The 17,018-nt window shown below is 43.6% G+C and overlaps 1 protein-coding gene across 2 annotated transcripts in view; it reads right to left on the bottom strand.

Annotated features, from left to right (window-relative positions):
* DIXDC1 (DIX domain containing 1) overlaps positions 1 to 17,018 on the bottom strand; it is a 231,373-nt gene that overhangs the window by 8,543 nt on the left and 205,812 nt on the right. Inside the window, exons 16-17 of one of the 2 annotated variants that reach the window (XM_040325415.1) lie at positions 10,030 to 10,096; positions 6,009 to 6,092 (exon numbers count right to left, since the gene is read on the bottom strand). In XM_040325415.1, the coding sequence (XP_040181349.1) occupies positions 6,009 to 6,092; positions 10,030 to 10,096 (151 nt within the window). The remainder of the gene's footprint in view (positions 1 to 6,008; positions 6,093 to 10,029; positions 10,097 to 17,018) is intronic. The other variant, XM_040325416.1, reaches the window with a different exon arrangement.

Genomic DNA, 17,018 nt, shown 5'->3' with positions numbered 1-17,018 from the left:
GGCTGTTTTAAAATGGAGATCGGATTTTACTATTCTTTCTCTGTTGGACGCTACAGTATTACTCCACAACTTGGCCTGAATTTTATGCTTCATTAGTAAAATGCAGCCAGCAATGTCGGGTCTGGAGGTATCCCATGAGGCTTTTGCTACCTAAAGTGGATTTTTGCTGCCCCCTCCTTTTTTTTTTTTTTACACAGCTTACCAGGTGGTCAATGCACATTTCAGATAGTCACCCACCCAGAGGATCAAGCGTTGTCCCGCAGATATGCTCTTGTCTTCTTTCTTTTGCCACCACTGTGACCTGCATATCCTAGGAGGCACAGTGCACACTGTGCACTGTGTTCATGTCGTGGAGGGGAGGAAGGGTGGATTGGAGGGAAGTCTGTTCAGAGGGTGAAGATCGGTTTTAACTCTGCTGAGAGAAATACGTAATTGAACGCTGGTCGCATGCGTTTGCAAGGTCAGGTGACTGTGGTCATCTCTTCCCAACACCTTTTTGTATTGATTCTTGGTCATTCATTTTAATGGCACTCTGCTTGCTTTGGAGTCTCCATTGTTGTGGTTTAGAAATATGTGTTGCTTTAATTATCTTTAAAAGTAGTGATATGGCCATGGCAATGATCCTTTATAAATAGACTCCTAAATCTTTTTTCATAATTAGGGCAGCATTGCAGCTTATTTAGTGGGTACCTTACACACCATGTCCTGGGCACCATTTAACCTTCAGGCACAAACTTGGAAGCTTAAAGTGATTGTAAAGGCAGAAGTTTTTATTTTATTTTAGTGCATACTATGCATTAAGATAAAAAGCCTTCTGTGTGCAGCAGCCCCCCTCACCCCCCCCCAATACTTACCTGAGCCCCCTCTCTATCCAGCGATGTCCATGAGTGAGTCGACTGTCCAGGACTCTCCCCCCTGATTGGCGCCACTGGCTCCCGCTGCTGTCAATCAAACTCAAAAGACTAATCAGGAGTGAGAGAGTGGGCAGATACACTGAGCTGTAGCTCAGGTCAGGTCCCCTCATAGCAAGCTGCTTGCTGTGGGGGCACTCAACAGGAGGGAGGGGCCAGGAGCTCCAGCCAGGGACCCGAGAAGAGGAGGATCCTGGCTGCCCTGTGCAAAACCACTGCACAGAGGTGGTAAGTATAAGATGTTTGTTATTTTAATAGGAAAAAAAACGAGACTTTACAATCACTTTAGTTCAATCTTATTTTATTGAAGAAACAGTATATAACAGATATGAAGGTAACATATTCAGTTGACAATGTTGTAGAAGTAATATACATCACAATTAACATATCATAACATATATTCTACTCTCAGTCTGTGGCCTTGAAACAAAACTATTCAGTATAGCTTTGGACTGATAACGACATATATAAAGCTAGGCTATCAAATTCCTGAGTAGCAAAGGTATTGCAGAAACACTTGAATAATCTGAAAGGTATCACATGTTATAACAAGGCACTTTAATTTGCAGAGAGTGATATGCTGTAAGGATTGCATATTATCGTCATTTGAAGGGATAACATTGTATAACTAATGCTCCAAGAGCAATTCAATATGGTAAATAGCCTACAGAAGAGTACGGGAAAAAGGCAGGGGGAGAAAATGGAAGAAATAGGGTAAAAGTAAAGGAACACTCCATCTAGGCTAAGGCGTGGTGGTATCTGAGTCACCTTCGCTCCACGAGACAAACTCTGAAGAGTTCCCGAAACATGGACCAAGCAGTCCATGTAACGGAAAACCATTCTTCTTTCCCGTTTTCCTCAGCCACTAGATGTTCCAGGTCTTTAATACTATCCACTTTGATAAACCAATCACACAGGGAAGGCATATCTGTCAATCTCCAATGTCGAGGGATCACTGTCCTTGCCGTGGCTAGGAAGTGTCGCGACACATCTTTTTTTGCAGATTTAATAGGGCCCGGGATCATGGATAAAAGGGCTATTTCTGGTGAGGGTTGAATTGAAGTCGCCATCCGTTTGCAGTACAGGTCAAATATTGATTGCCAGAGTTTCCTTATAGGAGGGCAATCCCACCAGATGTGAAGCAAGGAACCTCTGGAAGACAGACATCTCCAGCATGTATACGGTAGTGACGGATGAAAATGTCTGATGGTCGCCGGCATCTGTATCACCTAGTTACCAACTTAAACCCTTTTACTTAGCTCTTGGTCGCTAAAGAGAGTTTATGTGTCAAAATTAAGCATTTTTGCTAGTCTATACTTGAGATGTTGTGATGCAGTTCTGACTTCCAAGTGTGCATGTATGATGGGAGGTCAGGAGAAGCATTGAGTAGTAGGGTATAAAGTTGGGAAACTACATGGGTTGGTGGATCAGTCTGAAAGAACATGTCCTCCAGTTCGGACGGTTCAGAGAAAATATCTGACAAGGAGAGGAGATTCCGAATATATGATAAAACTTGCTGTCTCTGTAGCCACTGCATAGGGTGATGAGAGGACGACCGGGAATGGGAGTCCGTCAGCAAGGACGGGTCTGTACAAAGGACTTGGGCAAGTCGCCTACAGTCTTCTTTATGCCAAGGTCCAAGCCCTGACCCACGTACAGCTGGTGGAAAGGCCGGTGTCCCAAAGAAAGGAGTCATGGGTCCTATTTGCTTAGAAAATGTACCAGATGATGTCAATCAGTCCCAAATTTTAATTGTTTGGTGGGGAAGGTCACTGGAGAAGCAACAACTCTCTATGATGGACTGCAGGGGTCCACGGTAAAGCACAAACCTAATTGAGTTCAAGTGGCCTTCCAGTTGGACCCAGAGCTTGGATGAAGAATGGTGAAACCAATCTACAATATGTGCGAGCACCGCTACCTTGTGGTACAAAGAAGCATCTGGGACCCCGGCTCCCCCCAGCCTTTGGAAGGGAAAGAGTGTCATATTTTATCCTGAGCCGGGCTGCTTTGCATATGAAACTAGAGAACATCTGGCGGAGCTTCCTAAAATAGGAGGTAGGTATATAGATAGGGATTGTTTGGAATAATTGTAGGAACCGAGGGAGGACATCCATTTTCAGTCCGCTTGTGTTTTGAGTAGTAGGTGAAGTTCCCAAAAAGAGTCGGGATGCATCCCCTGGTATGTTGATTCCTAAATAGCGAATAGAAGTGGCACCAGTCTTAAAAGGGAATGAGGATGAAAGTTGTTGTAGAGCCATATATTGAGGATTTACTATGATTTACTTTAAAGTTACTCACTAAATCGAATTCCTTAAATTCCTGGAGTATCAAGGGCAATGAAATGTGAGGTTGGGTCACAAATATTAGTAAGTTGTCTGCAAAGAGAGCGAGTTTAGTATGAACAGTCACAAAATATTCCAACTGCACACCTTCCAGGAAAATGGCCAATAAGTAAAAGGGTGCTGAAACGATCACCAGCTGGGAACCGGAAAGCAAATCATGTACACATATTCGCCAGCACACCAAGGATCATTGATAAAACGTCCAAAAATTTAATGCATAATAGGGATCCAAAAAGCAACGTTTCGAGGTCACGGAGGACCTCTTCGTCAGGCCTTCGTTTGCCTGACGAAGAGGTCCTGCGTGACCTCGAAACGTTGCTTTTTGGATCGCTATTATGCATTAAATTTTTGGACGTTTTATCAATGATCCTTGGTGTGCTGGCGAATATGTGTACATGGTTTAGTATGAACAGGACCCTCCACAACACCCTGAATGGCGGGGTTAATTCACAATAGCCAAATGTTCCATAGTAAGGACATTATAAAGGGGGGGGGGGCAAAGGGCCCCCTTGTTGTGAACCATTATGAATATGAAATACAGGGGATAATATGGCATTTATTCGAATCCTTGCCGGCGGAGAGGAATAAAGAGACATTATACTCTATATCATTTGGAGTCCAAGTCCTATCTGCTGTAAGGACAAGCAAAGAAATTGCCAATCAATGCAATCAAATGCCTTCTCAGCATGGGCCGTTAAGAGACAAAGGGGGATATTATGGGTGCGGGCATAGTCAGTTAGGAGAAGTGTTTTTATAGTATTATCCCTTGCTTCGCGTCCACTCACAAAACCAACCTGGTCTAAATGTATTAGGCGGGGCAGTAAGAGCTGTAATCTATTGGCTAAAATATTGGCAAAAAAATTCAGATCGACTCCTATCAGAGCATTTTGGCCTGAAGTTCACTAAAAGAGTTGGGTCTTTGTCCGGTTTTGAGATAAGGGAGATGAGCGCTTCAAGTTTTTGTGGAAGGAAATACGGAGCCTTCCGATAAGGAATTAAACACTTTAGTTAAAAACGAAGTAAGGAGGGGAGCAAATAACTTGTAGAATTTAGGAGTAAAGTGATCAGGACTTGGACTCTTTCCTGAGAGGGTGGTAGCTATGGCTCTTGCAACTTCGTCCTCAGTGATGAGCATTTGAAGATCACTGATGGTTTCATCATCTAGGGTAGGTAATGCCTTATACTTCCCTAAAGTGTGTGTGTGTGGGGGGGGGGGGGGGGGCTAGAGGGATCAGCAGCAGATATATTGTAAAGGGATTGGTAGAAATCCATGAATGTCTGGCCAATTTTACAGGGTGAGGAAATTGAGTCCCCGGACTTATACTGGATGTGGGTTATAAAAGTAGATGGTGTTTTTGGGTGTAAGGAACAAGCTAGTGGTCTACCATATTTATTTTGAGATTTATATTGGTGTAGGGCAAGCTTGTCTGCAAATGTGCGTGCAGATGCCTCGTACAGTTCCCTGAGTTCCCGAAGAAACCTCTGTAAGAGTTTCCACCGTTGGTGCGTGCTTATGTGCAGTTTTCAGATTTCTGAGCTTTTGGATGGCAGCAACTATAGCAGCAGAGCGCTCTTCCTTCAGATGGGCCCCTATTTGAATGAAACTGCCTAGCAAGCCATTGCATGAGAAGGGAGGTAGTGTCCATAGAGTGATCTGTGAAGAAGTTAGATATGGCTTCCGAGACCCGTGTGATGCAGTCCGAGTTTGTAAGTAGCGAGTCATTTAAACGCCATGTCCACTCCTTCACCAGGGTGGAGGGGAGTAAGAAAGTTAGGTATATGGGGAGTGATCCGACCAAACCATGGAGTAAATTTTGTTATCAGGTGACCAGTCTAAGCAGCTATGGTCGGTAAAGAAATAGTCAATGTGAATGTATGAGTTATGTGCATGGGAGAAGTGAGTGTAATTCCTATATTATGGGCATAGCACCCTCCAGACATCTATGAGATGCAAATTGTAGATAGCCCGCTTCAGGGCCTGGAGTTTTATGGAATGAGATTTAAGAACGTGATGTCGATGAATCTAAAAAAAGGCTCCAGTGGGGTGTTGAAATATCCTCCAAGGATGAGTTTACACTCTATGAAACCCGCTAGGGTCTTTAGGTACCGCAAAGCTGATGGGACTTACCTTCCCTGTGGATCGGACATATGGACATGATGGATTTGTACTGTGGAACCACCTGTTGAAGTACCTGTTGGAGCAGGATGGGGTGAAATCAGAATGAAAGTGTGTCTCTTGCAGTAGAAGCACGTTGAACTGTTGTTTGTGCATTTGATAAAGGATTTGACCTCGTTTAGAGGCTATATTGAGGCCATTTACATTATAGGTGCAGAGTTTTAGCCGGGGGCGAGAACTCACCATATGGGCTATGATGGAGTGTTAGATTAGACCAAGTGGGGTTGGGGAAAGGGGAGAGGGGCGAAAGGGGGATAAAAAGGGTGAAGAGAATGGGGAGGGGGACAGAGGGAAGGGATAAACAAATAGAGAGGAGAGGAAGCAGAAATAGATCAAGAGGACACCTGGGGTTAAGTGTCCAGAGAAAAACTAAAGCTCTCGCAAAAGCGAGACACTACGTGTAATTTCATGTATCTAGCACAAATCGTGCCAAGCCTATTGTGGGAGAGAGTGGTTGCAGGGAAAAATCTGAGTTGTGATCCCTCCCGACAGCATAGCAGGCATAATAATCGTACATGTGACACACCCATTATTAAAGCATAAATATGGCAGGAAGCAATAAGTGCTATAGAGGGGTACCTAAACAGGCAAGGTGAGCCTTCCTGAGGAGGATCTCCTCTGCCCCTGTCAGATCAGGCTGCTCCGCATACCTGAATGGGGTAACTGAAGAGGAAAAATTGTTAACAAAAATAGGTGGAACTAAACATTTTATACATAGTGTGCTGAACAGGTAAGCCGACATTCAAAACATGGTCAGAGTTACTGCTGCTCAGTCTAGCAACAGAAATATCAATACTGACATTGTTATTGGAAGTATATCACTAATTCTCAATACTACTCCCAAGGGTGTTGCCCTAAAGAATACAACAATACTCCAACTGTCTGGAAAGGCAAGCGTGGATCTGGAACAGGCTCCAAAGAATCCCTTGAATACTTAAATAAGTACTATAGTGTAGCGGGGGGGGGGATGGGAATCCGTTGTGTGACCAACCCCCAACAAGGCAGGTCACAGATCCAAGCTTCCCTCTCCTAGGGAGACAAACAACTATAGTTACATTTGACTGTAGAGAGAGGGAGTCGCCAGCTAGAGAAGTCGTACTAGCGAAGGGCAGGGACAAGACCGATATTTCCAGTAATCTGTACATCAGCAAATGCTAAATGCGTCTGGTTACATCAGTTGATGACGAATATAGATAGAAGAGCATAGTGTGTTGCAAACCTGTCAGAAGACAGGTAACAGGAGTGACCATGCACCTTGTGCAATGTAGATTAACCAAGTCAGAATGCATTTAGGACTCATTAGGAGAGAACCAGTTCAGTCTTCTTTTGAAGTAGGCTGACGCGGTCTTGAACCGGAAGATGTTGACCTGGACCTTGGGTGTCTGCGACGTTGTGAAAAAGGGCCAGAACCCAACAGCCTTGGACGATCTTGCTCGAGAAAAAGGGTCACCTTGATGCTGAAGGAGTGGCCCCAGGTGTAGGTAGCTCCCACCTGGCATATTGGATCCAGCAGGGGCCGGACTACTGTTGCGGGAGAGGTCTGGGTATAGATGAATGGAGTACCCATCAAAGTCCACTGGGCCTAGATACCATGCCTTGCGCAGTAATGCTTCATTCAGGGTATAATAATGAACCTGGCATAATACATCCCGAGGGCAGCCTCCACGGTCTCCACCCTGCCCCCCTACTCTGTGCACTTGGTCAAGTTCAATGGGTGATGAAACCTCTCTATCCAGGACCTGATTTAAGATAGATATGACAGTGGGCCTCCGATTAGTACCAGATGTTGCCTCAGGTATTCCCTGCAGCCTAATGTTATTTTGGCGAGTTCTGTTCTCACTGTCTTCTATACGGAGCTGGTGTTGTCGCATACGATGGAGCCGTTATATGAGCCGCATGATCAGCTTGACTGGTAGCCAGTCCGGACAAAACCACCTCTGATGCTGAAACCTGTCTCTTTAAGGCATTTAATTCCACATGTAATGAGGCTTCCATCTTAACTGCCCAGGGCTCAAAATCAGATCTCAAAGGCCCCTCTGCAGCTGAAGGATGCATATCTGCCAGGTCTGTCATCGAACCTGCGACTGGAGGAGTTACTGACCTTAGTGCAGACTCCATAATGTCTGATTGGGAGGCCGGAAGTTCTTTTGCAGTGTCTCCACTGGTGTAGGCAGCTGCAGGAGTAGAGGGAGGAGGCTTGTGCTTTCCTGTTGTCCGCTTGGCCTTCAATTGGGATCTTTAGGAGTATGAGGCTCAAGCATCGCTGTTTGAAGCAGGTAAAGCTGCATAATGCCCTGCTGTAGCTCAAATAGGTAAGCAGGGTGATAGCTAGCTGCCGACATGCGGCTTGTAGGTGTGGGTGATTGGGAAAGTAGCCTGCTAGCGTTGGGGGATAACAGAGCTCAGCAGTGCACGAGTATCTTATAGTATCTCACCCTCCACTTGTTCAAGTGGTCTTTCGGCTTCTTCTCTTCAATATGCATTTTTTACTAGATGATCCTGTCTGTTTTTTAGATTTCCTTTCCTAAATTTTCCTGAGCAGCTCACTAATCAGAAGAAGCGTGGTCACTCTAGGATGTATCCCAACTGTGGTCTCCAATATGACTTTGCAGTATGTAAACACTGACTGCTTCCAGCCCAAAGAAAGCGCAAGCCTTTTTGAGTTATCAACATTAACCTCTCTGGCGGTATGATTATTTCAGATTTTAGGTGCTGAAAGTGGTACCATTATTTTGCATGGAAATTTGGTGTTTTACATTGTAGGCCTGCAATTCTTAGGAATAACTCACTTAGTAGCGGGTTTAGGTCATCACCTGCCCCCTATCTATTGATTAGCACACCTGTGCTCCTTTCTAGGAGACTTTATATTCATAGTTAGGACCTGCAGTACACGGAGTGCCTTGTCACTGGCCTGCAGCTTACACAGGTATTTGCAAATACATGCAACTAAACCTCTGTTTTTACTTACATCAGCTAGACAGATTAATTTGGTTTAGTGCTTCTTTGGTTGGTAACTTTGAGCCTGGCCTTTATGGAAACATTTTTTTATATTCCATATATATATATATTTAAATCGCATACTGCTATAAACGCATCTCATTTAAAGTCCCAACTCTCCCCCCTTTTTTATACATTTACAGGGATGGAGGCCTGTGGTAGTTCCTATCATATGCCTCATCTAAAGTCCCACCCCTATCCCCCCTTTTTTTGAACACTATCCAGGGATGGAGATGCGTTTCAGGAGTGGAACAGAGTGCCTCCACAGATCTACCACCAACCAGTCAATTATGCATTGTCATTTTTTGACTAGCTGACCCAGTTTGATGTGGTCCGCCTCCAGTTTGGTGGTATTTTGGTTTGGTAGGCATGTTTTGGTTCCACTCCTGCATTTATTTAGTTTTTCCAGTGCTCTCTTTTGCCAGGCCAACTATAGGTAGGGGCGGGTTTAGGTCATCACATGCCCTCTATCTATTGATTAGCACACCTGTGCTCATTTTTAGGAGACTTTAAATTCATAGTTAGGACCTGCAGTACACAGAGTGCCTTGTCGCTGGCCTGCAGCTTACACAGGTATTTGCAAATACATGAAACTAAACCTCTGTTTTTACTTACATCAGCTAGACAGATTAATTTGGTTTAGTGCTTCTTTGGTTGGTAACTTTGAGCCTGGCCTTTATATGGAATATAAAAAAAAATTCCATATATATATATTTAAATCGCATACTGCTATAAACACATCTCATTTAAAGTCCCAACCCTCCCCCCCTTTTTTATACATTTACAGGGATGGAGGCCTGTGCTAGTTCCTATCATATGCCTCATCTAAAGTCCCACCCCTATCCCCCCCCTTTTTTGAAGGAATAACTCACTTAATTCTGTCCAAACAAGAGTCTAGTAGACATCTCGGTTTGGTGGTATTTTGGTTTGGTAGGCATGTTTTGGTTCCACTCCTGCATTTATTTAGTTTTTCCAGTGCTCTCTTTTGCCAGGCCAACTATAGGTAGGGGCGGGTTTAGGTCATCACCTTCCCCCTATCTATTGATTAGCACACCTGTGCTATAAGATTACAGTATACTGTCGCAGGGAACGGAGTTCAGCGGCACACATGCACTGTGTGAATAGAGCAAGGACACCGCTCGATCACACAGCGGAGAGGCATCGCAGGATCCAGTGACAAGGTAAGCAATTCCCTGCCTGTGGATGCTGCGAGGCGATCCCGAGTCTGGCTCGGGGGATACCGCTTTTTGTTCTGAAATTCCACCCCGAGCCAGACTCGGGAATACCGCCAGGGGGGTTAATGGAGAGGGAACCGAACACGGCTGAGGAAATGTCAATGTTAATGGTAAGGGAATAAAGGCGACTGAGGGAAACCTGCATTGCATCAACTGCAATGTCCCACAAGTGCTGTTATGGGAAATATAGCCAAGCGTGTAGAATCCTACAGCTAAAGACCTTATGATGAGGGACAAATGTTTTTACTCTTAGAACCACCCTAATTTTTTAAATGGTTTGTTAAGTTTAAAACATAATTTGTTATTTAATAAAAATTCATAGCATGACATTTCACAATTTCATTTAAGTTCACTGATATGCTACTTACTAGAGTTGGGAGGCCAGGAGTCTCTGTATTCATTCAATTCTTTATTACCAGATACTCTTCCTCTTGCCTAGGGCGAAAACAGTGAGTTAGCTTGTAATGGATAATCACAAGGACCAAAATCTTAATAATGTTCTTTTCGGAATGATAAATTAAAGTGTTACTAAACCCACAACAATAAAATCAGTCTGTATATGCAGTAAAGCATGTTTCTTATACTCACTGTGGAACCTAATGCCGCGTACACACGATCATTTTTCAGGTTGTAAAAAATTACGTTTTTTTATGTCATTAAAAACGATTGTGTGTGGGCTTCAGAGCATTTTTCGGGTTCTGAAAAAACGAGCAAAAAAAAATTCGAACATGCTCTATTTTTTAACGTTGTTAACGTTTTAGTTTTTCGGGTTGTAAAAAATGGTCGTGTGTGGGCTTTAACGACGTGAAAAATCCGCGCATGATCAGAAGCAAGTTATGAGACGGGAGCACTTGTTCTGGTAAAACTACCGTTCGTAATGGAGATAGCACATTCATCTCGCTGTAACAGACAGAAAAGCGCAAATCGTCTTTTACTAACACAAAATCAGCTAAAGCAGCCCCAAGGGTGGCGTCATCCGCATGGAACTTCCCCTTTATAGTGCCGTCGTACGTGTTGTACGCCACCACGCTTTGCTAGAGCATTTTTTTTTCATGATCGTGTGTAGGCAAGGCCGTTTTAATGATCAAGTTGAAAAAAACTTAGTTTTTTCTAGAGCCTGAAAAACATAATTTTTTAGAACCCCGAAAAATGATCGTGTGTACGCGGCATAAGGGGTTAATCATCCACATTATAGAAATAAGGCTGTTTGATCCTGTCTTAACTGATCCTCCCCTTCTTCTACAGTCCCCAGTCCATCTCCTGATAAAACAGAGCCCTAGGAGGCACTCTGCACATGCTTACTTTGGTGCATATTGCTAGAGATTTTTTGGGAGGGTGCATGTGATCCGCACAGGGCCAATCCAGACAGAGAGTCAGGGGTCATACAGCCTCATAGGACAGTCAGAGGAGAATGAAAACAAGCTTTAACCAGTGCTCTACCGGAGACTGATAGAAGTCACAAGACTGCTATATGTTGCTGATGAGAACAGGTATTTTGCAGTTTATATTTACTAAAGTGATTGCATTTCCATGTTCTATGTACTGTGGGAGACCAGATATGATGAATTTATGTGAAAGGTATAACCCCAGATTAGTACAGATATCATTATTATATAAGTATATTTTATTATATCTTTTCATGTGATAACACTGAAGAAATGACACTTTGCTACAATGTAAAGTAGTGAGTGTACAGCTTGTATAACAGTATAAATTTGCTGTCCCCTCAATATAACTCAACACACACCCATTAATGTCTAAACCGCTGGCAACAAAAGTGAGTACATCCCTAAGTGAAAATGTCCAAATTGGCACAATTTGCCATTTTCCCTCCCCAGTGTCATGTGACTCGTTAGTGTTACAAGGTCTCAGGTGTGACTGGGGAGCAGGTGGGTTAAATTTGGTGTTATCGCTCTCACTCTCTCATACTGGTCACTGGAAGTTCCTCATGGCAAAGAACTCTCTGAGGATCGGAAAAAAAAGAATTGTTGCTCTACATAAAGATTGCCAAGACCCTGAAACTGAGCTGCAGCATGGTGGCCAAGACCATACAGCGATTTAACAGGACAGGCTCTACTCAGAACAGGCCTTGCCATGGTCGACCAAAGAGGTTGAGTGCACATGCTCAGCATTATATCCAGAGGTTGTCTTTGGGAATTAGACGTATGAGTGCTGCCAGCATTGCTGCGGAGGTTGAAGGGGAGGGGGGTCAGCCTGTCATATATACAGTGGGGAGAACAAGTATTTGATACACTGACGATTTTTCAGGTTTTCCTACTTACAAAGCATGTAGAGGTCTGTAATTTTTATCATAGGTACTCTTCAACTGTGAGAGACAGAATCGAAAAATCCAGAAAATCACATTGTATGTTTTTTAAGTAATTAATTTGCATTTTTTTGCATGACATATGTATTTGATACATCCGAAAAGCAGAAGTGTATATTTGGTACAGAAACCTTTGTTTGCAATTACAGATATCATACTTTTCCTGTAGTTCCTGACCAGGTTTGCATTTTATTGCATGACATAAGTATTTGATCACCTACCAACCTGTAAGAATTCCGGCTCTCACAGACCTGTTATTTTTTCTTTAAGAAGCCCTCCTGTTCTCCACTCATTACCTGTATTAACTGCACCTGTTTGAACTCGTTACCTGTATTAAAGACACCTGTACACACACTCAATCAAACAGACTCCAACCTCTCCACAATGGCCAAGACCAGAGAACTGTGTAAGGACATCAGGGATAAAATTGTAGATCTGCACAAGGCTGGGATGGGCTACAGGACAATAGGCAAGCAGCTTGATGAAAAGGAAACAAGTGTTGGCTCAATTATTAGAAAATGGAAGAAGTTCAAGATGACAGTCAATCTCCCTCAGTCTGGGGCTCCATGCAAGATCTCACCTCATGGGGCATCAATGATTATGAGGAAGGTGAGGGATCAGCCCAGAACTACATGGCAGGACCTGGTCAATGACCTGAAGAGAGCTAAGACCACAGTCTCAAAGAAAACCATTAGTAACACACTACACCGTCATGGATTAAAATCCTGCAGCGCACACAAATCCCCCTGCTTAAGCCAGCGAATGTCCAGGCCTGTCTGAAGTTTGCCAATGACCATCTGGATGATCTAGATGAGGAATGAGAGAAGGTAATGTGGTCTGATGAGACATAAATAGAGCTTTTTGGTCTAAACTCCACTCGCCGTGTTTGGAGGAAGAAGAAGGATGAGAACAACCCCAAGAACACCATCCCAACTATGAAGCATCGAGGTGGAAACATCATTCTTTGGGGGATGCTTTTCTGCAAAGGGGACAGGACGACTTTACTGTATTGAGGGGAGGATGGATGGGGCCATGTATCCCGAGATCTTGGCAAACAGCCTCCTTCCCTCAGTAGGAGCATTGAAGATGGGTCGTGGCTGGGTCTTACAGCAATGACCCGGAACACACAGCCAGGGCAACTAAGGAGTGGCTTCGTAAGAAGAATCTTAAGGCCCTGGAGTGGCCTAGCCAGTCTCCAGACTTAAACTCAATAGAAAATCTTTGGAGGGAGCTGAAAGTCCATATTGCCCAGCGATAGCCCCGAAACTTGAAGGATCTGAAGAAGCTCTGTATGAAGGAGTGGGTCAAAATCCCCGCTGCAGTGTGTGCAGTGTGTGCAAACCTGGTCAAGAACTACAGGAAACATATGATATATGTAATTGCAAACAAAAGTTTCTGTACCAAATATAAATTTCTGCTTTTCTGATGAATCAAATACATATGTCATGCAATAAAATGCTAATTAATTACTTAAAAATCATACAATATAATTTTCTGGATTTTTAGATTCCGTCTCTCACAGTTGAAGAGTACCTATGATAAAAATTACAGACCTCTACATGCTTTGTAAGTAGGAAAACCTGCAAAATCGGCAGTGTATCAAATACTTGTTCTCCCCACTGTGTATAAATGTATATATATATATATATATATATATATATATATATATACACACACATACACATTCAAGTATAAGCCGACCCGACTATAAGCCGAGGCACCTAATTTTACCACAAAAACGGGAAAACTTATTGACTCGAGTATAAGCCTAGGGTGTCCATCTGCATGCCTCACTGTGTCCATGTGCATGCCTCACTGTGCCCATGCCTCACTGTGCCCATGTCTCACTGTGCCTCACATGTGTGCTAAGCACCGGGTCCCCAAAGTTACCGGAGAAATTACCGTTTAACATGGGAGTCTATGGAAGGGGTGCCCGACTTTAAACAATCGGTGCTCCCTGGCCGTAGGTCCCCCGGACAACAAACTTTGCACACTTGTAGAGGAAGGTAGGGCTATATCTGTGCCAAGTTTGGGGTCCAGGGGACCTACGGCCGACCGATACCGGGTCCCCAAATTCCGGGAGATCAGACACAAAAAGGTGACTCGAGTATAAGCGAGGGGGGCATTTTCAGCACCAAAAAATGTGCTGAAAAACTTGGCTTATACTCGAGTAGATATGGTATATATACAGACACACATACATATATATTTATATTATCTTGTCAGATCGGATGGCAGGCAGTTGTCAGCGGACACATCTCTGCTGATATTGCTGATATCCCATAGAAGTCCATTAATGGCCTGCTCGGATCCGCCTGAAAAACAGACAGGCGGATCTGAGCGGGCCGATCGTGTGAAAGGGGCCTAAGGGGAAAGAAACTGAGAGGAGAGCCTGATCACATGAGTCGTAGAGAAAACTCTGTGAAAGACCACAGGCTCAACTCCATGGCCTACATTTTATGAATGAATAGACCACAGGGCTGACCAACAGATATCCATTTTTAACAGGGTCCTTTAGTAAGGCCTTATGTTGGTTTAGTGATCATAACAAAATGAGCAAATGTTTTCCTGTCTGCCTTAAAGCGGATCTCCCACCCCAAAAACGTTTTTTTTTAAAATGGCTCTTTAAAAGTATAATGACCCGAATTAGCGCTACTCACATGTACTGTCTCCCCCGGCCGCTCCGCTGCTATACAGTGGCAAATAACAACTTATATTCCTCCATCCGGTTCCTGCTCCATTTTAACTGTGGGCATAAGCCCACAGCTCGGCACTTCCTTGTTGCGGTGGATCTGTCTAATGGAGAGATTTCAAATGCCCGCCCTCCTTCCATTGTTTAGATCGCGCGTCACTTCCTGCTGGACGAAGTCGCGCGATGTTTCCTCTAACACGGGCCAAATATGATAACAAGGGAGCTATGACACAAGCTCCCAGAAGACACTGCGCGGGACAGGAAAGAATGGAAAACCCGACGGAAACCCGATGTCTGCAGACCGGAAGCCTATCTTGGTTATAAGGTACAGTAAACGTTTTTTTAGATGCACATATCGGATACAGCATTGTTCAGGAGCATTATTAAGTTTGAGATTATGTTTTATTTAGGGTGGAGATCCGCTTTAACAAGATGATCCCTAAAGCTTCCTAATTCCAGTTTTTACCAGAGAGCTGACATCATCATTAATTAGTCAAACTATTAGATAAGCACCTGAACGACCACAACATACAGGGATATACAAGGCAATACTGACATATACTATGTAACTATGTAACATCTGCACCAAGAATGAAAAGTTGCTGTAAGCTCCATAACCCAATGCTGGGTTATTACAGTGGACAGGTAAGTTTTTGCTCATTCAGATATTCCAATCCCTCCAATATAATGCCTACTAAATTAAAATAGAATTCCAGGCTAAACCTAACTAGTCTTACAAATGCTCCTATTTTCCCCCCCTCCGGTTTAGTCCGAAGATCCCCTGTGTCAGCCAGCAGTGAATACAGGGAAGAGGAGAGAGCACTCAGCAATGGCTGGTAAAGCGTGGAGCAAAGACGTCACTCATAGGCTCCTATGACTGATCCGTTGTTGCCACTCCCTCCTTTCTTCTGCAGCCGCTGACTGACATAGGGGAGCCGGATGACGTGACCGAACCAGGCAAGTATACACATATTTTTTTACACAGGTTAGTTAGCATAGGTGTTAGGAGGGGGAGGGAAATTTTTTATAACTAGTTAGGTTTAGTCTGGAATTCTCCTTAAAGCCTCTAAAAAAAAGTCAACAGCTATAAATAATGTAGCTGCTGACTTTTAATATAAGGACACTTACAGAGCCTTGAAAAAGTATTCATACCCCTTGAAATTTTCCACATTTTGTCATGTTACAACCAAAAACATAAAAGTATTTTGTTGGAGTTTTTTGTGATAGACTGAATTATGTGGCTCATAATTGTGAAGTGGGAGGAAAATGATAAATGGCTTTCAAATTTATTTACAAATAAGTATCTGAAAAGTGTGGTGTGCATTTGTATTCAGCCCCCCTAAGTCAATACTTTGAAGAACCTCCTTTCTCTGCAATAACAGCTACAAGTCTTTTTGGGGATGTCTCTACCAGCTTTGCACATCTAGAAAATGAAATGTTTGCCCATTCTTCATTGCAAAATAGCTCAAGCTCTGTCATATTGGATGGAGAGCGCCAGTGAACAGCAATTTTCAAGTCTTGCCACAGATTCTTAATTGGATTTAGGTCTGGACTTTAACTGGGCCATTCTAACACATGAACATGCTTTGAGTTAAACCATTCCATTGTAGCTCTGGCTGTATGTTTAGGGTCTTTGTCCTGCTAAGATTGCCCCGTTTTTGACTCCATCCATCTTCCCATCAACCCTTACCAGCTTCCCTGTCCCTGCTGGAGAAAAGCATCCCCACAATATGATGCTGTCCATGTTTCACGGTGGGGATGGAGTGTTCAGGGTGATGTGCAGTGTTTGTTTTCCACCACACATATCATTTTGCTTTTAGGCCAAAAAGTAAAATTTTGGTCTCATCTGACCAGAACACCTTCTTCCACATGCTTGCTGTGTCCCCCACATGGCTTCTCACAAACTGCAAACAGGACTTCTTATGGCTTTCTTGGAACACTGGCTTTCTTCTTGACACTCTTCCATAAAGTCCATATTTGTGAAGTGCACGACTAATAGTTGTCCTGTGGACAGATTCGCCCACCTGAGCTGTGGATCTCTGCAGTTCCTCCAGAGTTACCATGGGTCTCTTGGCTGATTCTCTGATTAATGCTCTCATTGCCCGACCTGTCAGTTTAGGTGGACGGCCATGTCTTGGTAGGTTTGCAGTTGTGCCATACTCTTTCCATTTTCAGATGATGGATTGAACAGTGCTCTGTGAAATGTTCAATTCTTGGGATATTATTTTAGAACCTAACCCTGCTTCAAACTTCTCCACAACTTTATCCCTGATCTGTCTGGTGTATTCTTTGGCCTTTATGATGCTGTTTGTTCACTAAGGTTCTCTAACAATCCTCTG

This window comes from Rana temporaria, chromosome 10 (genome assembly GCF_905171775.1).
Source record: "Rana temporaria chromosome 10, aRanTem1.1, whole genome shotgun sequence".
NCBI classification, from domain to species: Eukaryota; Metazoa; Chordata; class Amphibia; order Anura; family Ranidae; genus Rana; species Rana temporaria.
Note: the sequence above shows the minus strand (reverse complement) of the source record. Positions and strands in the feature narration are given on the sequence as shown.